This window comes from Gymnoscopelus braueri (genome assembly GCF_963280865.1).
Source record: "Gymnoscopelus braueri genome assembly, chromosome: 18".
Lineage (NCBI taxonomy): Eukaryota > Metazoa > Chordata > Actinopteri > Myctophiformes > Myctophidae > Gymnoscopelus > Gymnoscopelus braueri.
This window is the reverse complement of record NC_137618.1, coordinates 46,391,035-46,415,653: the sequence shown is the minus strand read 5'-3', so window position 1 is coordinate 46,415,653 and position 24,619 is coordinate 46,391,035. Positions and strand designations below refer to the sequence as shown.

General features: G+C 41.7%; 1 protein-coding gene across 2 annotated transcripts in view; it reads left to right on the top strand.

Moving 5' to 3' along the window:
• Window positions 1-24,619, top strand: part of arhgap15 (Rho GTPase activating protein 15) — a 104,777-nt gene that overhangs the window by 49,971 nt on the left and 30,187 nt on the right. For both annotated transcript variants that reach the window (XM_080456521.1, XM_080456520.1), the window contains exons 9-11: window positions 2,862-2,960; window positions 7,384-7,461; window positions 12,321-12,455. In XM_080456521.1, the coding sequence (XP_080312647.1) occupies window positions 2,862-2,960; window positions 7,384-7,461; window positions 12,321-12,455 (312 nt within the window). The remainder of the gene's footprint in view (window positions 1-2,861; window positions 2,961-7,383; window positions 7,462-12,320; window positions 12,456-24,619) is intronic.

Here is a 24,619-nt window from a genome sequence, read left to right as displayed (position 1 = left end):
AGCTAAGGGGTCCTTGGCCTGAAAAGCATTGGAGGCATGAGCTTGGCTATGGGCTCTCCCTAGTTTGGCAGAGGGAGTATAGCGCCCAGGATTACTTAGGCAATTGGCACTGGGTGAAAAAATGGGGTTGCAAAATCGTGGGATAAAAATTATAGGTAAAAAAATATGCTTTAAATGATACTGTAACAACCAAGTGTTAATAAGACTAGTATAAGACTTTCTAATTATTTAGGGTCATCGTCGAGCTTACAGGTTTTTATGTGATATTACAGTATGTGTTTTGCTGTGTAATTATTACCTTAATTATTACCATACTTTGTCTAGGTACCATAGCCTTTTTCTTAGAGACTCGGTTTCTCTCATATAATGGATTAATACCGTGAAATTACTACTACAGCGATTTGAAAATCATCTCTCCTCCCCACTTATTAAGAGGCTAAAGAACAACGGTAGATAGATAAATGAACCCAATGAATTTGCACTCTGAACAAACCGTACGCCAATCCAGGCTAGCGAGGCGCACAGAGAGAGAAGAGAGCCATATTCCTCAAAGGGGTAACTAATTTATTGAGCTCACGGTTGAAGGAAAATACACCATTAAAGGGCATATTTAAGCACATTTGCAATCCTTAGAAGAAGGTAACGGTATTTGGAATTTCCCCACAGCTTCAAGGAGACCCTTTAATGTTGTGTCCACGGGACAAACGCGAGATCAAAGCGAGAGGGAGGACGTTATTGACGGAATAAATGAAATACTTGTGGATTAAGGAATGGGGCAGGTGGCCCCCAGACTGTCCTTTTTGGCAGAGCTAGTGGGCAAGCCACTTCAGAGAGTGGCTTCCTCAAAATCACACCATCCCCCCTCCACCCAACCCCCCCCCCCTCTCTGCTCCCTCTCCTATCATTCTTCAGAATGCAAATTAAATCCATGCGACGAGAGGGTTATTTGAATTCCTTTAGGAGGGGTAATTTTGCTCCATTTCTCTGCCCACCCCCCCTCCCCCCACCCCCTCAACTCTTCCAAGCCCCCCCCCCACTCACTCCCTCCCTCCCTTCCCCTTTGCTTATCTTAGCCGAGCGCTGGTTGAAAAAAAAAAGTGTTATTTTGTAATGCAAAGGTGCCTCGCTCGGAGTCATTTATGTATTTGGTGCACCCTCCCCTCGCTCGCTCGCTCGCTTGTGTATAAACAAGAGAGGGTGATCGTTTGATGTTCCACAGGCTAGAGAGAGGGAGAGGGAGAGGGAGAGAGAGAGAGAGAGGGGCGAGCGATACTGATACTGGAATGCGTGCAGAGGAGAGAGAGGGGAGAGAGGGGAGAGCACCTCATCATCAGGGAGTGTGAAATTTGGGCCTGTGTTCCATGTGTGCTTGGCTTTAACCCGTAGGTTTTGCTGAGGCCACAGTCGCTCCTCTCTGCTGTTTTCGGTGGCTTGATGAAGCCAGTAGCCTCAGAGGCCTGTCGGGATTTATTGCCTGTTGGGACGAGTTCAGAGAGGGCTTGTTCAACCAAATTAGATGGGACCAACTTTTTGATAAAATGAAGCAATGGAAACTGGTGGAACGTGAAGGCATGCTGCCTCTGATAACCCTACAGTGTCCCCTATTCTGGCCTAGGGGGCAGTAGTGTAAAGTAACTAAGTACATTTACTCAAGTACTGTACTTAAGTACAAATTTGAGGTACTTTTACTCTACTGGAGTATTTCCAATTGTCTATACTTTTACTTCTACTCCACTACATCTCAGAGGCAAATATTGTACTTTTACTCCACTACAATAATTTGAAAACTTTAGTTACTACTTACTTTGCAGATATAAATTATTACATTATACAACATAAATTAACCACTTTAGCCTTATTTTATACCTAGGCTATTTGAAAATAGCCGATCTACAAGCTCACAACTCGTCGCGTTGTGAGCTGGTAGATCTGCTATTTTAAAACATCTTATTACTTTTACTTTTGGTACTTTAAGTACATTTTGATACCAATACTTATGTACTTTTATTCAAGTAAATTTAGAATTCCAGACTTTTACTTGTAACAGAGTACTTCTACAACATTGCAGTATTGATACTTTTAATTAAGTAAAACATTTAAGTACTTTTCCACAATTGCTAGGGTGGGCGAACATTCGGCTAATATAAGCTCACACGATTCATCGAAACTGTAGATCTGCTGTTTTGGTGATGTAGAGGGGGGGGGGGAAATCAGGGGTCCCTAGTATAGAGCCCTGGGGGGACTCCAGTCAACAAAGCGTACAGGGTTTAAATGGTTCAGTCACTTGGGAAACGCAAGGTTTATGGGAAAGAAATGTTAACGATAAAAAGATTGAGCTTAGATTTAGATATTGAATTCCTCACTACAGAGAAGTGTTAATGCTAGCGCTACAGCCATTAAAGGGATAGTTCACCCCCAAATGCCTTTTTTTCTATCGATTAGTCACCCCATGGAGAATTCATTGTTTTTTTTTTGTCGCATTCCTAAGCCAATAATTTGATGACCGGCAGCGGTTCCGGTAGGAGACACAAAGAGTCTCCTACAAAAACAAAACAATATCCATGAATTGAAGTCTCCGTGGGGTGACTAATCGATAGGGGAAAAAAGTCATTTTGTGGGTGAACTGTCCCTTTAAAGATGGGATCCGACATCAAAAACAATGGACGCGAGTGTCAAAGAGGTTCGTGGCCCGCTGTCATAAGATGATGCATGCAGGAGCTGAAGGAAAAATTAAGTGGTCAAAGAAACAATATTTAACCCCTTTGTCCTTTAACATTGACGAAAACTCCTCTGGTATATACATCTAGTTTCTCTATGGCTATGGTTATGACAAGTCATAATAACATTTCTTTCTCCCGCAGATCGAGTGTTTGGCTGCCACTTGTTGACGCTCTGCGAACGCGAGGGGACCAGCGTGCCAAAGTTCGTCAAGCTTTGTGTGGAAACTGTCGAAAAACGAGGTACGTTTACCTCCTCCCGTTTCTCTGTTGAAAGCTCCTACTCGAACCAGGACTTTGCTTTTTGTGTATATACTGTATGGGAAAAGAGATTGAAATGCATGATATCTGTGTGGGAAAAAAAAAACAGTCTAGAAGAATGCATTTCCTTTATTCTCTTGCATTAACCCATTAAGACCGGGAACGCATTCCGTGTCATTTTTAGATTTTTTTGGGCTATTCAAAAATAGCAGATCTACAAGCTCATCGCGCGGCACTCGGTGCCGCGCAATGAGCTTGTAGAACTGCTATTTCTGAAAAATCGTAAACATTTGTGCACATCTTTGAATATATATATATTTTTAAAGCAAACATTTGTAACTCAAATCTTTGCTTCTGGGGATTCTACAAATGTCTTCTAAATCCTAACAGTTTTCTGAAAAACATATGTTGCTATAATATCAGTGGTGCTCAAACTTTTTTCATGTAAAGGACCCCCAAAATTATATAAAATATATATATATATTCAAAGTTTGCACACATTTTCACGATTTTTCAAAAATAGCAGATCTACAAGCTAGTGCCAAGCTATGAGCTTGTGTGTCTGCAAATTTTTGAATAGCCAAATAAATAAATAAATTACATGGATGCGTTCCCGGTTTGAATGCGTTAAGGAGGGCTGACATCTCCTCATGCGTTCTCTCCATCCTAGACCCAAGGCCTGTCCCACCTCTCTCTCTCTCTCTCTCTCTCTCTCTCTCTCTCTCTCTCTCTCTTCCCTCTCTCTCTCTCTCTCTCTCTCTCTCTGATGCTCCATTTGTAAAACCCCACAATCGCAAATCGCCATTTAGGCCTTTTTTCTTATGTTATGTTTACACTTTCTGTCCGTTTTGTTGACATTTTCCCGAGCTCATTTGACAAGATCCACGGTCTAAGAAAGTGCCTGTTTTATAAGAAGTTGCGTCTCGGTCGTTGACTTCCAGCGTTCCTTGCACAGTGTGTGTGATCAGCAGTTTCCCAGGCTCCCTCACATAGCTGGCGAGGCAAAGGGGCTGAACTGAACCCGGGGAGGGGGGAAAAAAACGCTCCCCGGCATCCCAAAACGCTCATTTCTTGGTCCCCGTCCAAATCCGAGTCCACTTCAGACTGTTTACAACGCGCCGAAATTGAGAGTGAATTATGTGTTTGTGTAATGGGTTCCGTTTGTGGTTTTGGCTGAACATTTGTTCAGGACTATTAGTTATCTTGGGGTAAAATTGTGGTGGGCCCGATAAACTTGCTGAGAAAATAATACTGATTAAGAGCCGCTTTAAACTACGGCAATTATGATTTAGAGTCCTGTTATGTTTATTGATCCATGATGGACTTCAGCCTATAAGAAAATAAACCTTTCAACACACAAACAAGGCTATCCAGAGGGACTATAGGGAGGGCTTTTTTTTCTTTTTTTTTAGGGAGGAGAGCGCAAATAAACAAACTTTTGACAACCTCAAGAATAAACAGCAAAGATCACCTCCGTTGGAACATTTTAACATTTTGGTCACATTAAATCGCAGGACGTAATAAACCAGGCGCAGGCGTGTCTCTCCTTCATTTGCTTGCTGTGACGTCGACTATATCCTCAAGTCACCCCGACAGTGACAAACGGTTACACTTTGTGCCGCGCTGCATGTCAAATGCTAGGAATCTGGACATTCATTAGTGCAATCAATATAAAGGGCAAGAGGAAAATGTCACCCCGGCTACCTCTGCCCAGTGTGTTTCGTCTGCAGAGTGACAACATTGTCCCTCAAATGACCGTAACCTCTTCTGATGCCCCGAGGCTAGAGGCGCTGAAGTGGGCACGTCTTTCTCTTCTCACCCACACTGGGTTTATGGGGATGTTTTTTGTATTTTTTTCCTCCTTTTCTTCAGGGTCCTTTCTTACCTCTGTGAGTCTTAACCCATTAAGACCTGAGGCCGATTCTATTTTTTTTTTTTAAATCCTATTTCTTTTTTGAAAATACTATAAAGCATTTAAATATTAATATCTTTAATATATTAATATTTAATATCTAAAAACAAGTTGTTCCAGGGACCCCACGGAAGCAAAGATTTGAGTTACACATGTTCGCTTAAAAATATATATATTCAAAGATTTGCACAAATGTTCAAGATTTTTCAAAAATAGCAGATCTACAAGCTAGCTAAAAAAATCTAAAATGACACAGATGCGTTCCCGGTCTTAATGGGCTAATATCATCCATCCAAGTATAGGAAAAAAATAAAAAAAATAAAGGCATTACGTCCCATGTACCTATAATTGTTTGCCCCAAAAAATCTACGTTAATAACTAATAGCGTTGTTACTTTTCCGCGAACCGTAAAAGAGCTTCAAATGAATGAATAACAATTTAGAACGAAACATCCTCCTCCCGACACAGACTGGCATGTAGCAAACATTGTTCATTTTTAGAGTGGGGACAATGAAAGCATGACAAGCTGTCGACTGCTATTGAGTTGGTTTGGCAGACTCTGTCTGGCGTCCTTGGATGCAGTGCAGAATGGCAGGCATACTCTATAATCAAAGTAGTCCTCAAAATCTCACAGCGAAATGGAGCCATATGGCATCTCGGTCCAAAGCTAGGCTCAGTGCAGTTTATGCTACTAGCGGTTCAATATGAACCAACGTGCAGCTGAGACGGAGGAGCTGCAGTCATATTGATGCTTTTACTCCTAACCTTTTTAAAATCAGTGCTATGTTTCATTTGCGGAAACCTCAACATTTCAACTTTACTCCATCATTCTAGCCTGGTAAAACCCCCCCCCTCAGGAAATCTCATTTCCATTTGATTTCAGAAGTTGATCTGGCCTGAGAGCCTTTTCTGGGCGTTTCTGCGGAGTTCACAGCATGAACTAGCCTATCAGCGTCCTCGCTCATTGTTCTGTGATTGACAGCGCACGTTGGCCAATCAGGTGGAAGCCGAGTGGAGCTAAGTGGAGCCAAGCGAAAACAAACGGCGGCCATTGAAGATTTCTCCGCTCTATTTTAAAGAATCAAAACGGTCTCAAACTTATTTTTTGTGGCACGGAATTTACTTTTAAGATATTTTTCGGATAGCATTTAAGCTCCCGCCCACAACCAAAAAGCCAAACAGACTTTCATGCCAGACCAACTCAGCAGTGAAAATAGCCAATCTTCAAGCTCACAACGTGTCGCGGTTACTATGCTACAATATAGATAATAATATATCACATCGTTGCTGTCAGGCAGAAACCTCTTATCTCCATATTTTAACGTTTTGTGTTTTTTCATGAATTAATGCCCCACTTGTTCATACTAAAGCATCATAGAAACATAGCAGATCTACAAGCTCCAAACGTGGCGCGAAGCGACGCATTTTGAGCTTGTAGATCTGCCAACTTTTGATATTTTTGTATTTGAATTCTCAAAAGTTTTTTAGACATATGAGGTTTCCACCCGGCAGAGACGATATACTATATTGTTATACGTGTATACATATATGTTATATATGGAGATACAAGGTTTCTGCCCGACATATTATATAGAGTTTGTCCTAAGTCAGTATAAACAAGAAACTAGAGCTAATGGTGATCATTTCTGATTAGAACATACAGTACACACATGCTATGATTACAGTAAATTGTATGATCAAAAAAAGATAAGTACAGCATCCAGCGTTGCCAGATTTTGCAAGAGAAACAAGTGGTCAGGTCTATGAAAACAAGCCCAAGAGAAGCGACTATAGGCCACAACTATTTGAAAATAGCCGATCTGCAAGCTCACAAAGCGTTGCAAGCTTGTAGATCTATTATTTTCACACACACACACACACACACACACAGACAGACACAGACAGACACAGACAGACACAGACAGACAGACAGACAAATATTTGTTAAATACACAAATCTCGTATTGGGGGTCCCTTGCACATGCACAGGGATGCAGTAGGGGGGGGGGATATCCCCCCCACTTTTGGGATGAAGAAAAAAGAAAAAAACTCCGACATCTACACTTCATGGAGTTCATTTTTTGTACCGAATTAACCGAATGAAAGTAACAAAAAAAACAAAAAAAGTAACACCCAGAAAAAAAAAACTTTTTGCGCGCTGTGTGCACGCACACACGCTGGGATCATGCGTCCTCTTCGGTTCTGAAATGCCCTCTGCGTCCCTGCACACTATTTTCCGCGGACAAATATGTTTTAATTTTGGGGGTCCTTGACATGTAAATGGTTGAGAAACATTGGTTTAAACAACATTAGACAGCAAGCCCAAATAAGCAACTGCACTTAAAAAAGCTAAAACAAAGTCGCTTATAATAAGCGGACATGGCAACACTGTATGTATCCCTCAGGTGAATATTTACGTATATTTATGTATGTTATACCGCAATGGAATCTGTTTTACTTGTTTTAATATTTGGTGGATATTATATCTTGCAGGTCTGGAAGCGGATGGCATCTACAGAGTCAGCGGCAATCTAGCTACTATTCAGAAGCTCCGGTTCATCATCGATGAAGGTTGGTTGAATCACAATCATGGGCTTATTTTCTAACCTACTGTTGTTTACCAAACCCTGGGTCGGGACCAGTGGTATAAAGTAACTAATGACATTTGTACTTGAGTACAATTTTGAGGCACTTTTACTTTACTGGAGTATTTCCAATTGTCGATACTTTTACTTCTACTCCACTACATCTCAGAGGCAAATATTGTACTTTTACTCCATTACAATTATTTGAAAACTTTAGTTACTAGTTACTTTTCAGATTATGAAACATACATTAACCACTTCAGCCCTATTTTATACCGAGGCTATTTGAAAATAGCCGATCTACAAGCTCACAACGCATCACAACGCATCGCATTGCGACACGTTGTGAGCTTGTAGATCTGCTATTTTCAAACATTTTTGTACTTTTACTTTTGGTACTTAAGTACATTTTGATACCAATACGTTTGTACTTTTACTCAAGTACATTTTTAATTCCAGACTTTTTACTTGTAACATTTGAGTACTTTTTCCACCACTGGTCCCCCGAACCTGGCTGGAAATCTGTAGGCCCACCTATAGTAAAGGATGGGACGATACAATATAAATCCCTAAGTACACACACTGCTTGTCGTGACTGAGTGCTTCTTAAAACGATTAAGTCCCAAGTTAAATTGTTGTTGAGAGAGCGGAATGAGGAATGGACCATAGCTTTTAACCAGGCATGGGAAAACTCCTCCAGTGAGACAATAATTCAGTACAACCTAACGGTACAGCACACACACACACACACACACACACACACACACACACACACACACACACACACACACACACACACACACACACACACACACACACACACACACACACACCCAATCACTTCAGTCTCTAAATGATCCAACATTTCCATGTGAGAAGCCGTATTCCCCGTGGGGATTTCTTACACAAACAAGCCCAAACGTCTGTTCTGCCTAACGAAAGAACATAAAGAATATCCCGTTCCCCCTCTAACCATGATACATTTTTATTTTTTTAAAACCCTCTAAAATGTGTTATTAATTTTTAACTTGTTTCATTGAAAACAAGGGGCATCACCGGGGTTTTGACTTGTTCCTTTTGGTTCCAACAGTGGTGTTAAGTAACTAAGTACATTTCGTTGCTGTCCGGCAGAAACCAGCTAACTCCATTTTTCCGCTTTTGTATTTTTTACCATAAATCAGTGCTATTGAACACCCTTTACGTCTGTGTGTTGGTAAAAAGAAATATTGAACCAATAAAAAGTATTAAAAAGTGCTTCTGACAAAACCATCTAACTGGAACCTCAAACTTTCTGCTAAACCAGGTTACTCCACCAAAGGGGGATGGAGTTAGCTGGTTTGCTGACTCCAGGCTCCACCCCCTTTTGACCTCCAACCTCATTGTGAGCTTGGAGGTCCATTCAGCTGTTCTTTTCAATGATGAACAAAACCTCCTAACTCCACTTTTTGTTTTTGCCGGACAGCAGAGATTCACTTAAGTAGGCCTACTGTACACTTTTGAGGAGTTTTTACTTTGCTGGAGTATTTCCAATTTCCAATACTTTTACTCCACTACAATTATTTGAAAACTATAATTACTAGTTACTTTGTAGATTTTGCATATTAGTACAAAACACACCAACCACTTCAGCCCTAAATATATTTCTGCCATTTGAAAATAGCAGATCTACAAGCTCACAATGCGTCGCATCGCGACGCATTGTGAGCTTGTAGATCGGCTATTTTCAAATGTTCTTTTAATACATTTTGAAGTTTTGAAATGGGACATGCTGCACAATGAGTACTTTTACTTTTAGTACTTTAAGTATATTTTGATACCTACTCAAGTAAATTTTGAATTCCGGACTTTTCCTTGCAACGGAGTATTTATACATTGCAGTATTGCTATTTTTACTCAAGTAACAAAATATGAGTACTTTTTCCACCACTGCGGTACCATACGATCTTGGTTCTGGCGTTCGTATAGAAGATGATGATGATGGATCCCCGACACACACACACACACACACACACACAAAGACAGTGGAAAACGCGGCGGACGGAGTGACATCAGCGCCATTCTCGGCATTCCACACATTCTGGCGCGGTGACACCATGTGCCTACACTCCTTGTCCCCACCCGTTTGTTCTCCATGTGTGTTGTTCCTCCTCCAACTCTCGCTTTATGCCTCAGAGAAACTGGACATTGTCAAACGGCAGAGGGAGGGGTGGGGGGACAAGGGCAATTTACAACGCTCACAAACATTTCCATATCGTAGGCTTGGGTCGCATTGCATAGCGTAGTATCAGGATTCCACAGAGGATACTCAACACCTTTGATTTGGTGTTACTGACGGTGAAATTATCTTTTTTTCTGTTTTCGGGCCCTCGGCTGAACTTGATGCACTACGCTGTACGTTCCATGGGGAAAAAAGCCTGTTAGCTTTCCCCTAGAGCAAGGTTCTTCAATGTTTTTTCAGCCCAAGGACCCCCTTAGCTGAGAGAGAGATGAAGCAGGGACCCCCTCTATATCGTGTAAAATGTTGTTGCAGATTAATTTTGTATTAACTTTTTACTTGGTCTGCCCTTTTTTCCCTCTACACCTATACCTCTTTGCCAAAAATAGCCGATCTACAAGCTCACAACGCCTCGCGGTGCGAGGCGTTGTGAGCTTGTAGATCTGCTATTTTTGGCTAAAGTTCTCCTCAGTTCAAGTGGTTAATGTAAAAGAATAAATCCTATCACAAAAAAAATTGGCGGCCCCCCTGTAGTAACTCCTGTAGTAACTCCTGTAGTAACTCCTGTAGTAACTCCTTTACTAACTCCTTTACTAACTCCTGTAGTAACTCCTGTAGTAACTCCTGTAGTAACTCCTGTAGTAACTCCTGTAGTAACTCCTGTAGTAACTCCTGTAGTAACTCCTGTAGTAACTCCTTTACTAACTCCTTTACTAACTCCTGTAGTAACTCCTGTAGTAACTCCTGTAGTAACTCCTGTAGTAACTCCTGTAGTAACTACTTTACTAACTCCTGTAGTAACTCCTGTAGTAACTCCTTTACTAACTCCTGTAGTAACTCCTGTAGTAACTCCTTTACTAACTCCTGTAGTAACTCCGGACCCCCTGTTGAAGACCCCTTGCCCCTAGAGAGCAGTGGTTCTCAAATACTTTCTAATCGCGACGCATTGTGAGCTTGTAGATCGGCTATTTTCAAATGGCCAATAGGGCTGAAGTGGTTAATGCATATTTTGTACTGATAAACAAAATCTACTAAGTAACTAGTACGTTTTCAAATAATTGTAGTGGAGTAAAGTACAATATTTGGATCCGAGATGTAGTGGAGTAGAAGTAAAAGTATTGGAAATTGGAAATAACAAAAATGAAAAGATCTACAAGCGTTTACAACGTGTCACAGTGCAGCACGTTGGATCCTATATTCTTTGTCTTTTCACAAAGTATATAGGGTACTTACTTGTACTGTAAGTGGTTAAAAAAAAAAGTGTCCCATACTGTCTATACTTCCGTTCCATATGTATTACTCTTTTTTTTATTCGATAACATTTCATCCATCCGGCAGTCTTTGAGATCAAAAGATTTTTCTTCTGGAAGACGAACCGGTCCTCCTTGCATATGGAGCAGGAGTGTGCAACACATTGTTTTTCTTTTGTTTTGTCTTCTTTTCATTATTCTGCTCACTCTGATCAGCACCTCACTTCCAAATCTGTGTGTGTGTGTGTGTGTGTGTGTGTGTGTGTGTGTGTGTGTGTGTGTGTGTGTGTGTGTGTGTGTGTGTGTGTGTGTGTGTGTGTGTGTGTGTGTGTGTGTGTGTGTGTGTGTGTGTGTGTGTGTGTGTGTGTGTGGTACCTTTTTGATTTGATTCAAAACACATCTAAAACTAAATACTGGATCACATACTGTATATGGTCTCTGTCGGGTGGAAACCTCATATGTCCAAAACAGTCACTTTTCAGGACTCAAATTAAAAAAGTAGCCGATCCACAAGCTATAACGCGGCGCGAAGCGACGCGTTATGAGCTTGTGGATCTGCTACTTCCGATGCTTTTCGTGCAACGCTGTAGTATGATCAAGAAGGGGCGTTAATTTACAAAAAAATACACCAAAAGTTAGAACATGGAGAAATGAGGTTTCTGCCCCCGACAGCGACGATATATATGATTATTATCTCGTCAGTGTTCATGGCTTACTTCCAGCACGATATACAAGTCAATATGTGACTTGTGGCGAAAGCATCCCCCCACACCTCCAGGCCTGTTCAGCTTGGCTCCCACTCACACGGTTCAGCCTCCTGCGGCATGGTTCGAGCCCCCCCCCCCACACACACACACACACACACACCACACGCACACACACACACACACACACACACACACACACACACACACACACACACACACACACACACACACACACACACACACACACACACACACACACACACACACACACACAAACCGCGTGTCTACCTGATGGCCTGTGTCGCTACCAGGGGGTACTCTCTGGTCTCAGCTCTATTAAAACGGAATGATTTGAGCGCGGAGAGAGACTCGTATCGCCTCAAACAGCGAACGAGCGAGAGGAGGGGGGCGGGAGGGGGGGGAGAAAAAAAAAGCCATGTGGCTCCTAGACCTCTGGGTAGCCTCGGAAGGCCTGGGCTGTTAGCGAAGCGCCGCTGTAAGCAGGTAAACATTAGCATAGTAATTAGCCCCAGCTAATTCTCCCAATTAAAGCTGTGTTGTTTCCCTCTGTCTTTCCCCTCCTGTCTCTCTCTCTCTCTCCCCCCCTCTACCCCCCCCCACCCCCCCCCCCCCCCGAACCCTTTGCCTGGTTTGTACATGCCTGCCTCCCCAGAGAAGGAGCTCGACTTGGACGCCAGCCAGTGGGAGGACATCCACGTTGTCACCGGCGCGCTCAAGATGTTTTTCCGCGAGCTGCCAGAGCCGCTGTTCCCCTTTCGCTTCTTTGAGCTGTTTGTGGACGCCATCAGTGAGTATACTGCAGCCCCAGCTGCATTTTTTTCTGTCAACACCGCCACTTTCATTTTTTTTCTTTTTTTCATGTCAGCTACTTTTTCTTGCCGTTTTGGCAAAGGGCTGACCGGTCACCTTGCACCCAGTCAACTTCCATTGTTCCATTGTTGTTTTGGATTAACTCTTTAAGACTGGGAACGCAGCATCTGTGTTTCATTTTTTTTATTTCTTTGGGCTGAAAAAAAATCTAATATTTGCACAAATGTTCATGATTTAAAAAAAATTGCGGATCTACAAGCTCACTTTTTTTAAGCGGACATTTGTAACTCAAATCTTTGCTTCTGGGGGTCCCTGGAACTAAACATTTTACAAATGTTCGCTTTAGAAAATATATATTCCAAGATTTTGCCACAAATTTTCCACGATTTTTCTAAAATTGTAGATCTACAAGCTCATAGCGCGGCACTCGGTGCCGCGCTATGAGCTTGTATATCTGCTATTTTTGAATAGCCAAAGACATCTAAAAATGACACACAGAATGCGTTCCCGGTCTTAATGGGTTAAATACTATATAATCGTTTTTTTCTTTCTTTTTTTTTGTCTTTGTCATCGTAAGAGTTCCTTTTTTTTCATGCCTTATAATAATAGCCAACAATATCACATTGATTCTAGGGCTAATATCACGAATAGTAGCTGATACCCAGCCAAGACCACATTTTATTATGCAGTCTACCCTTTGCGTTTTACATATAGTAACACATTCATTTGGCCCTGCGGTGTATTAGCCTTAATCCTGTTTACAGTGAGTGCCTCTGTTTGCCTCTAGAATTGTTGTCCCTTAAGGCAGCTCAGTTAAAGAGTAAACTATTCCTTCACTCTGTGAGCCGGAGAGAGAGAGAGGGAGGCCATTGGGAATAAATACAGCTGATAAGCAAAGTAGATTTTTTTTTCCTACCATGTGCATATCATTGCTGTCGGGCAGAATCCTCCTATCTCCATATTGTAACTTTTGTGGGGGGGGTTTTCTCGTAAATTAGCGGCCTATACTCAGGGCCGGACTGGGACCAAAATTCAGCCCTGGCATTTTGGTCCGAACCGGCCCACCACCCCCCGGGCCGTTTTGTCAACGGGGGGGGAGCGTTTTGTCAACGGGGGGGGGGGGGTGGGGGGGAGGGAGCGTTTCAGCCCAGCCCTGCACATGAACTCTGCAGCCGCACTGAGGCCCCTGCTGGAAAGCATCCCAGCCCAAACATTAACGTAACTAATAATTGGGCCGCGCGACCCGGAAATGACCGTAATAATCCTAAAACGGGAGCGAAAATATATATTAAAAACAAAACAAAAAAATGAGGTTTCCACGCGACAGAAACAACAACTGTAGGAACAGAGGAGCAGTCCAGAGTTTGTAAATTTTACTTTAGTCAAATTGTGTTCCACTACATTGGGAAATTCGGGTGTTTAACCCATTAAAGATTTCTTTGGCTATTCAAAAAAAGCAGATATACAAGCTCGTAGCGCGGCACCGAGTGCCGCGCTACGAGCTTGTATATCTGCTATTTTTGAAAAATCTAGAAAATTAAATGTGCAAATCTTTGAATATATCCTTGCGTGGGTAATATCAGACAGGCTTAGAATTCAGTTAACCTAAACCCATGTGCCTACAAACCAAGGGGCAAACCATAGACATAATATGTCTATATTGTATAATATGTTTATATTATAAAGGTAGACGCCTCCTCCGACTCTGGGGCGTCTGTATCGCGGCCGCCATATTAGAGGGGGCACGCTTCCTGACTACTGGCCAATCCAGCGCGTCTTTTCCGAGACTTGGCAGAATCTAGTTGTGTAAAAATACAATGGGATATTTTTATACAACTAGATTCCATGAGCACAAAGTTACAGACATGGACAAAATTACATTATCACTGTTGTCGGGGCAGAAACGTCTTGACTCTTTAACCTTTCGTGTTTTTTCAGAAATTAACGCCCTACTTGATCATACTACAGCGTCACACAAAAGTACCAAAAGTAGCAGATCTACAAGCTCACAATGCGGCGTGAAACGGCACACTTCGAGCTTGCAGATCTGCTACTTTTGGTACTTTATTATTTGAATCCTGAAATCCTGAGTTTTGGACATATGAGACAGAGACGTTATACAGAAGTAATACAGACTACTATGAACATAGAAAAAGAAAATAATAATACATTTAAAACAAATCGAATTTTAAAAAGATCCGATTATACATTGAAGGCAGGCACGATGCTTTGTAACTGTGTTGCAGACTACAGTATGGCTCAAAAACATTGACAGACCTGCATTTCATTTTCCTCCATGATTTTAAGCCAAGTCCCTTTATTTCAGGCCATAAGAAACTGTTTATGTTTGACCACATTCAGTACGAATCTTGGGCAATAGAGTCACTGATATTCTATCAGCATTTCAGAATTAAACGCATCTGTGTCTTTGGCTATTCAAAAATAGCAGATCTGAGCTTGTAGATCTGCTATTTTTGAAAAATCTTGAACATCATTTTGTGCAAATCTTTGAATATGTATATTTTGCTTCTGGGGGGGCCCTGGAACAAAGCATTTAGAGATGGGGGGGGGGGGGGGGGGGGGTCCGCGGCCAACTACATATACACATATTTTTTGTGTAAATCCTAACAGTATGTTGCTATATCAGTTGTGCTCCAACTCCAACTCTCCAAAAAAAATCACTTTAAAACATATATATATATTCAAAGATTTGCACAACTTTTCCACGATTTAGAAATAAATAAATAACATATCCACCACCATCATCACGAGATCCCCAAAAAGTCAAGTTCAACCGTTAGAGTGTTGGCCTTTCAGGTGGTGCTATCAAAAGAGGGCACTGTTGGAACAGTAAGGGGTCATGTCTACACACATGCATTTGCAGTGGTGTAAAAACTAAGTACATTTACTCAAGTACTGTACTTGAGTACAATTTTGAGGTGTTTTTTTTTACTTTACTGGAGTATTTCCAATTTTCAGCACTTTTACCTCTACTCCATTGAGTCCATTCCAAATATTGCACTTTCACTACACTACAATTATTTGAAGTCTTTAGTCTTCTAATTTCGATTGTTATTACAAAACATACATTATTACCATCCTTGTATACATTTCGGCCATTTGAAAGTAGCCGATCTACAAGCTCACAATGCGTCGCATCGCGACGCATTGTGAGCTTTTAGGTCTGCTATTTTCAAAAGAGTCTGCATAATGAGTACTTTCTACTTTTGGTACTTTAAGTACATTTTCATACCAATACTTTTGTACTTTTACTCAAGTAAACTTTGAATTCCGGACCTTTACTTGTAGCGGAGTATTCCTACATTGCAGTATTGATACTTTTACTTAAGAAACAAAATTGAATACTTTTACCATCACTGTGCATTTGCTCATACCGCGCGTAAAACTTGGTGGGGGTGGGGGGGCCTGATTGAAGTAGGCGTTTGGAGACGTTTTCGGCGTAGACAAGCTCATAGCGCGGCACTCGGTAGATTGTGAGCTTGTAGATCTGCTATTTTTGAATAGCCAAAAGAAATCTTAAAAATGACACAGACACGTTCCTGGATGGAATGGGTTAAATGTGCCTCGAGGCAGGTCACTTGGCTCACCTCTGCTGCTGCGTGACCTGGCCTGACCTGCACGGACCCCGACCCCTCCTTCATATAGGGTCTCGCTATCATCTGTCACCAGCTCATGAAGCCATGTCATGTGTCACTCACTCCCCTGTCTCACCTATCAATAAGACCCCCATCAGACCTATAAGCATTATTAGCCATCTGACCCTCCAGTCTGGCCCCCCCACCATATTTTTTGATTTGCACAAAGATTTGAGTTAAAGATGTTTGCTTGAAAAAATATATATATTCAAAGACTTGCAAAAATGTTCACGATTAAAAAAAAATAGCAGATCTACAAGCTCATAGCGCGGCACTCAGTGCCGCGCTATGAGCTTGTAGATCTGCTATTTTTGAATAGCCCAATGTATAAGTTAGTTAGTTTTTGTTTAGTTTAGTTTATCAACAATTACACAAAACGTACCACACTATAATCCAATAATTCATGTTGTTTGATCGAAAAGGCATAGGCTGAAGCTCAAAGCTTTATTTATGCCCATCCTTCCTACATGTTGATTTAACTTAGTCACATCATTTATAAAGTTCATATTGAATGAACACTCAAAATATTTCGTAATTACATTCAAAGATGTTACGTTGTTCGTAGTAATCGAACACTCGAAAATATACAATATATATACACTCATGTCTTCATTCGTATACACGTATATACACCCGAATGCGTGCATACACCCATATACACCCATTCTAATAATCTGACGTAATTTACACATTCTACCTGGTTCGCGGTTTTCCAGCCCCGTTCTGAATCCCCATAGACGTCTTTAATATCGCGTCAAATAAGAACTGTGTCGCAAAAATAAACAAATGACCCCGGCGGTTTGACTCTTATGGATATGAAGCATCAACTGACGGTGAGAAAACGCTAATGTTACTTCCGCCGAATTAGTAAAATTTTCCCCAGAAACAGACTGTATCAAATACAAGTGACTGACTATCATAAACGATACAGAGCCACCTCCCTGACAATATCGCTGAGACAGTTTGTTTATTTTTGGAACACACACAATGTTATTCTCCATAGAGAAATGACTTTACGAACCAGGGGATGAACGAGTGACGTCAGGACTTCTGTACTCTATATACATACCGTGAAGTGGTTACACAAGATGCGTTCTCGGTTTTAATGGGTTAAGTGGGTAAACTAACGGTTCCTCATTTTGCTAAAGGGACCCCTTAAAACCCCCACCCCCCCAAAGACCCCAATGTGGTGCAGGGGGTCCCTGCACCACATTTCTAGAACCGCTGGTGTAAACAATGCCAGTCCATGTTTAGAGTGTTGGTGCTGAAGTGCTACCTGAGCCCCGTGTTACCCAGAATGCCTCAGCAGCGCTGACCCCCAAAGGCCCATGGCGCCATCAGTTGGTCTCCAAAACGTGACCTGAGAACATGATACCGTCGCTGTCGTGCAGAAACCTTGTATCTCCATATGTCATCTTTTTTTTTTTATCAGTGGTGTAAAGTAACTAAGTACATGTACTCAAGTATTGTACTTAAAGTAAAATTTTGAGGTGTTTGTGCTTTACTTTTTAATTTCCAATTTCCAATACTTTTACTGCTACTCCACTACATCTCAGAGGCAAATATTATACTTTTACTAATTTTAGTTACTAGTTACTTTGTAGTAGATTTTGTAGTAGATTATTGTTACAACACATACATTAACCACTTCAGCCCTATATACATTTCGGCCATTTGAAAATAGCCGATCTACAAGCTCACAATGCGTCGCATCGCGACGCATTGTGAGCTTGTAGATCGGCTATTTTCAAAAGATTTTTATACATTTGAAAACTTGAAATGAGACATTCTGCATAATGAGTACTTTTACTTTTGGTACTTTAAGTACATTTTGATGCCAATACTTCTGCACTTTTACTCAAGTACATTTTGAATTCCAGATTTTTACTTGTAACAGAGTATTTCTATATTGCAGTATTGACACTTTTACTTATTTAGTACTTTTTCCCACCACTGCTTTTTATGCCTTTTTGTATGACAGTGTCACGCAGAAGTAGCGAAAAAATAACAGATCTACTAGCTCACAACGTGTCGTGTTGCAAGCTTGTATATCTGCTGTTTTCGCTGACAAAAAAATAGTGATGCCAGGTTCAAAGTGGGTTCCAACCAATGAAAAGTGTTAACTTGTTTATATTGGTCGAATAGAACGGAATTAGACCCGAATTAGACCTTCTTTTTTTTTTGCACGCACATGCACGCGCGCGTACGTGAAACTCCCGCGGGGAGGCCCCGCGATTCTGCGTTACGCCACTGGTATGGATCCATTGGAACGTAGATATAGAAACCTAGATACCTCATTGGCTGCTGCAGTTCATTGGAGCGACCTGTATCGCGGCCGCCATATTAGAGGGGGGCACGCTTCCTGACTCCTGGCCAATCACAGTGCGTCGTTTCCGGAACTTGGGCAGAATCTAGTTGTATAAAAATATCCTGTTGTATTTTTATACAACTAGATTCTGAGTTGCGTCTCGGAAAAGACGCCGCAGTTTTCCCATCTATTTGCGCCTGATTAGCCTTTGTTTGAATTTACACTGTTTTCACACCTACTGTACCACCATTTGGCACCTGGCAAACGTCCCACTTTCTCCATGAAAAGGTTTTGCTTTCTCACTGATTTGCCCGTGAATTGCCAAAGGCAGGGGCCTGTGAAGTTCCGGAATGGCACATCTGCAACTTAGCGTCGCTAAGACAAACACGTTTGATTGAGTCAGTGGTGAAAAGTAACTAAGTACATTTACTCAAGTACTGTACTTACAGTAAGTACAATTTTGAGGTACTTTTACTTTACTGGAGGGTTACCAATTTTCAGTGCTTTTACTACATCTCAGTGGCAAATATTGTACTTCTACTCCACTGCAATTATTTGAACTTTAACTAGTTACATTGTAGATTTACATTATTATTACAAAACATACATTAACCACTTCAGCCCTATATACATTTCGGCCATTTGAAAATAGCAGATCTACAAGCAAATGCGCTGCTTCGCGACGCATTGTGAGCTTGTAGATCGGCAATTTTCAAAAGATCTTTAGACATTTATATATTCTAAAACTTGTGAAATAGGACATTCTGCATAATGAGTACCTTCTACCTTTGGTGCTTTAAGTACATTTTGCTACCAATACTTTCATAGTTTTACTCAAGTAAATTTTGAATTCCGAACTTTTACTGGTAATGGAGTACTTTTACATTGCAGTATTGATACTTTTACTTAAGTAAATTGAGTACTTTTTCCACCACTGGATTGAGTTGGTGTAAAACGTATCTGAAGTCTACGCCGAAAACGTCTCCGACAGCCTACTTCAATCAAACCCCCCCCCCCCAGTTTAACACACGGTTTGGAGAAAAGTGTCCTCTATTATCAAATCCGTTCCACCCCACGCTCAGAAAATATTCTCACAGAGACCCCTGAAAGCAGATTGCCAACAATCCCAAGGTAGGGGGGGGGGCATAATTTGGCAATAAATATTTACATGCTCCAAATGTAGGCCAGAATACCCACTGGCACTCAAGGTGGTTCCATCCAGTTAATCAGATAAGCATGTGCGCGGCTGATGAGTCGCAGACAGCGTTTAGACAACTAATTAGCGCGCGGAGGAAGCCGCCTCATAGCAGGAGGTGTAATTAGGCTAACCTGCTACACGTTACCCAGATCAAACGGCCAGGGGAGGAGAACGAACGAACGAGCGCGCGTTTGCGACTATAAACGTGGCAGGCATAGCGGTAATGTGGGACGGACGAGGAGGAGCTGAAAGAGAGAGAGAGAGATGTAAAGCAAATGTTTTGCTGGAGCACCTTAGTTAACATTTCAAACAAACGGTTATCGTTTTGTGTTTTCATAGACGTGACATCTTCCTTCACTTCGAGCCGGGCGGGCGTTTCTAAAGGGGATGAAACGATCGCAGGAACCGCCGTGTATTATTATTAGTGTGGTTTCTCAAACCTGTTCATGTCAACGACCGACCCCCCCCCCCCCCCAAGTGTATTTGGTCATGGACAGTGGTGTAAAGTAACTAATTCCATTTACTTAAGTACTGTACTTGGGTATTTTTTTACTTTAGTACTTTTACTTCTACTCCACTACAGAGGCAAATATTGTACTTTTACTCCACTACTATTATTTGTAAACTTTAGTTACTAGTTACTTTGTAGATTTCGATTATTATTACGAATAATACATTAACCACTTCAACCCCATATACATTTCGTCCATTTGAAAATAGCAGCTATAGCTAATAGCTATTTTCAAAAGATTTGCATACATTTTATACATATTTTTGAAAACGTGTGGAATGGGACATTCTGCATAATGAGTACTTTCTACTTTTGGTACTTTAAGTACATTTTGATACCAATACTTTTGTACTTTTACTCAAGTACATTTTTTATTGCAGACTTTTATTTGTAACAGAGTATTGCAGCATTTATACTTTTTACAAAGAAAATAAATATTCAAATTTCTTTAGAATCAAATTTAAAAAAGAAGCTAATATCCTATCTACAAGCTCAGAAGGAATTGTTTGTAATTGTCCTTATCGAACCAAATAGTTTGATGAGATAAGAGTCTATATTAGATATGTCATCCAGCTCGTGTCATTCTGATAACGAGCCCACCGTGTTCCTCTAAATGGAAGAGGACACCGGCCTGGCCCCTGGACGAGCAGTGGAGCTCATTTGCCCAGTTTTTTCTATAAACGGGCACGAGTGACTCCCTGCCCTGTGCCCATCCATCACCCTCCATTTAAGACACTGTGTGTGTGTGTGTGTATGTGTGTGTGTGTGTGTGTGTGTGTGTGTGTGTGTGTGTTAAACGCTCTCTCGGTGGCCATGGAGGAGACGGGTCGTCATCATTAGCAGGCGGCCATCTTGGCGGGGGTAGGCTAATGGGGTTGCGTGGCGGGGGGAGCCCCTCTGGGCGGTGTCCCCGGCCATGTTGAAATGAGAGGTGGGATCGTTAGGCTAGCCCCTGAATCACCGGCAAACTAATTGAAATCCCCCCCCCCCCCCTCCACCCCTCCAAGCCTCCAAGCCTGCAGCTAATGCATACAAGCTCTGCTGCTGTGGCGGCGTGCAGATTCACATAGCGACGTGCAGGTGGATGGAGACCAGAATGTTTTCACCGCTAGCCGTCAGCCTTTCCACATATCCCCCCCCCCCATACACGACTTATGTTTTCACTTCTTAACCCATTAAGACCTGAGTCCGATTCTTAAAATGTTTTCTAAATCCTAACAGTTTTTTGAAAATAATATAAAAAATATTTTTTCGAGATTTTTCAAAAATAGCAGATCTAGAAGCTCATAGCGCGGCACTCGGTGCCGCGCTATGAGCCTGTATATCTGCTATTTTTGAATAGCCAAAGAAACCTAAAGTGACACAGATGCGTTCCAGTATGGCAATCATGACTGGTGCGTCATGCAGGTACATGTTAACCCATTCAATCCGGGAACGCATCTGTGTCATTTTAAGATGTCTTTGGCTATTCAAAAATAGCAGATATACAATGTTGTTGTAGATTGTAGATCTGCTATTTTTGGAAAAAATAGTGGAAAATGTGCGCAAATATTTGAATATATATGTTTTAAAGCGACATTTTTTTACTCCGACCTGTGCTTCTGGGGGTCCCTGGAACAACATATTTTGAGATGGGGGGGCCAAATGCATATCATTTTGGGGGTCCTTGAAAAAATTGGAGCACCACTGATAGAGCAACATACTGTTAGGATTTTGAAAACATTTTTAGATTATGTATTTGGCCGCGGACCCCCCATCTCAAAATGTTTTGTTCCAGGGACCCCCAGAAGCAAAGATTTGAGTTACAAATAGTACTGCGGCACTCGGTGTCATACTCACGCCTACGATGTTACGACCGTTGCCACGTGCCATGGTCCACGGCAACCAACGCAGACGGGTCCAATCCAACTTTAATCATAGAGCACATTTTAAAATATCAGAGTTGACCAAGTGCTGCAATAAAACATAATGCAATACAAAAACAAACACAAGAAAACAATACAATTAAACAGTTATACAAGTATCAATCAGGGTTTAAAAGCTAAAATCACTTGCAAAATGTCGCCGTTGAGCAGAAACCTCTTATATCCATATTTTAACTTTTTAGTTTTTTCATAAATTAACGCCCTACTTGATCATACTGCAGCGTCACGCGAAAGCATCAAAAGCAGCAGATCTACAAGCTCGAAACGCGACGCTTCGCGCCGCGTTTCGAGCTTGTAGATCTGCTACTTTTGCTAGTTTTAAATTCTAATCCTGAAAAGTAACAGTTGTGGACATATGAGGTATTGAGGTTTCCACCCGACAGAGACGACATAAACAGTGTGGACAGTCAGTCTCAACCCACTTAAACCCTCCATTCTTAGTGAAACGGACACTGAGTTGCAACTGTTACAGTACTTCTCTAGACGCTATAGTTTCCTTCAACACCGCCAGAAATAACAGCAGATCTACAAGCTCAATCTGCCATGTCTGGCGAATGTTCCCCCCCCCCCCCCCAGAATAATAGGGGGTTGGGGGGGGGGGGGGGGGGGCATTTTAAAAGATCAGATTTGGGGAAACAAATCAGATTCGCCTGCAGTCTGACTCTGAACAAAAGCCCTGATATCTCTCTCTCTCTGTCTTGTCTCTCATCTCACTAGGTTTAGTTTTAGGGGGGGGGGGGTTGTGTGTGTGTGTGTGTGTGTGTGTGTGTGTGTGTGTGTGTGTGTGTGTGTGTGTGTGTGTGTGTGTGTGTGTGTGTGTGTGTGTGTGTGTGTGTGTGTGTGTGTGTGTGTGTGTGTGTGTGTGTGTGTGTGTGTGTATTTTTTTTTTTCCTGGGTCCTCAGGTGGGGCCCATGCCCTGTTTCCCTTTCCCTGTGAGCTGTTCATTCTTGGATGGCGTAGCGGAGCAGCTGTGTTTGCAGGCCATGATCCTGGCACCGACGGAGCAGAATCTATTATTCATGTGGCCCGAGTATCAGAGCGGGGGATCTGGAATCTCCAGCCACCTGTCTCGCAGACAAGCGTGCCTTTTTGTTCCCCGGCAAATCAATGCAAACAAACCCCATGAATTGAGTTTTATCTGTTTTGAGCGCTGACATAGAAGTCGTTTTGAACAACCACACACACCGAACCAACGCCGTTGGGATAAGTTTGCTAGTGTTGTTTTTGCTTTTGTTGTTTTTTTCCCCCCGACTGGGGTCTTGTAGTGAAAGTGTTGGGCAGAGCAATGTTTTGCTCAGAAGGTTGAGGCTGCGATCTGCATTGTGCAATAATAGCTTTATGTGTTAACCCATTGAGACCGGGAACGCATCTGTTTCATTTTAGGATTTCTTTGGCTAGTAAAAAAATAGCAGAAATACAAGCTCATAGCGCGGCGCCGAGTGTCGTGCTATGAGAAAAATCGTGAAAATTTGTGCAAATGTTTGAATATGTTTTTTTAAAGCAAACATTTGTAACTCAAATCTTTGCTTCTGTGGGTCCCTGGAACAAAATATTTTGAGATGGGGTGGTCCGCTGCCAAATACATATCATTTTGGGTGGTCCTTGAAAAAGTTTGTGAACCACTGATATAGCATTAGCAACATACGTTTTTTTTTTAACGGTTAAGATTAAACGACATTTGTAGAATCGGACCAATTGCACAACTTTCCACGATTTTTCAGAAATAGCAGATCTACGAGCTTGTAGATCTGCTATTTTTGAATAGCCAAAGAAATCTAAAAATGACACAGATGCGTTCCAGGTCTGAATGGGTTAATTGTTACAGTATATACAGTACAGTAGCTGTGTGCCAGCATAACGTGCATTATGCCTGATTTATAATTAGTTGCTGGCATACTACAAGCTTGTAGATCTGTAGACACTGGCACAAAACTCAGTATAAATCAGGCTTTACGTGTAAACGAATGTTGACTTTTTCTGACCCCTCTTAACATCGTTTCTTTCTTTCTTTCTTTCTTTCTTCCCTCCTTCTCTCCTTTGTCTCCTAGTCTTGCTCCCAGAAATTAAAACTGGCAACCGGTCGTAAAAAATTGCTACTCTGTTAATTTGAAAATGCTAATTAGGGGAAAAGGCATATTATCCCTAGTTGTTTGGTCCTCGTCGTTTTGCCCTCCGTAACCATGGAAATAGAGTCGTGTGAGTCTGTAGTGTAACTGGGCCACACAGGCAAGACCAAGATCCTATACAGTATGAATGTTACTCCACAATCTGTAAGACCAGATCCTATATGAATGCTGCTCTACAATCTATAAGACCAGATCCTATGTGAATGCTGCTCTACAATCTATAAGACCAGATCCTATGTGAATGCTGCTCTACAATCTATAAGACCAGATCCTATATGAATGTTGCTCTACAATCTATAAGACCAGATCCTATATGAATGTTGCTCTACAATCTATAAGGCCAGATCCTATATGAATGTTGCTCTACAATCTATAAGACCAGATCCTATATGAATGTTACTCTACAATCTATAAGA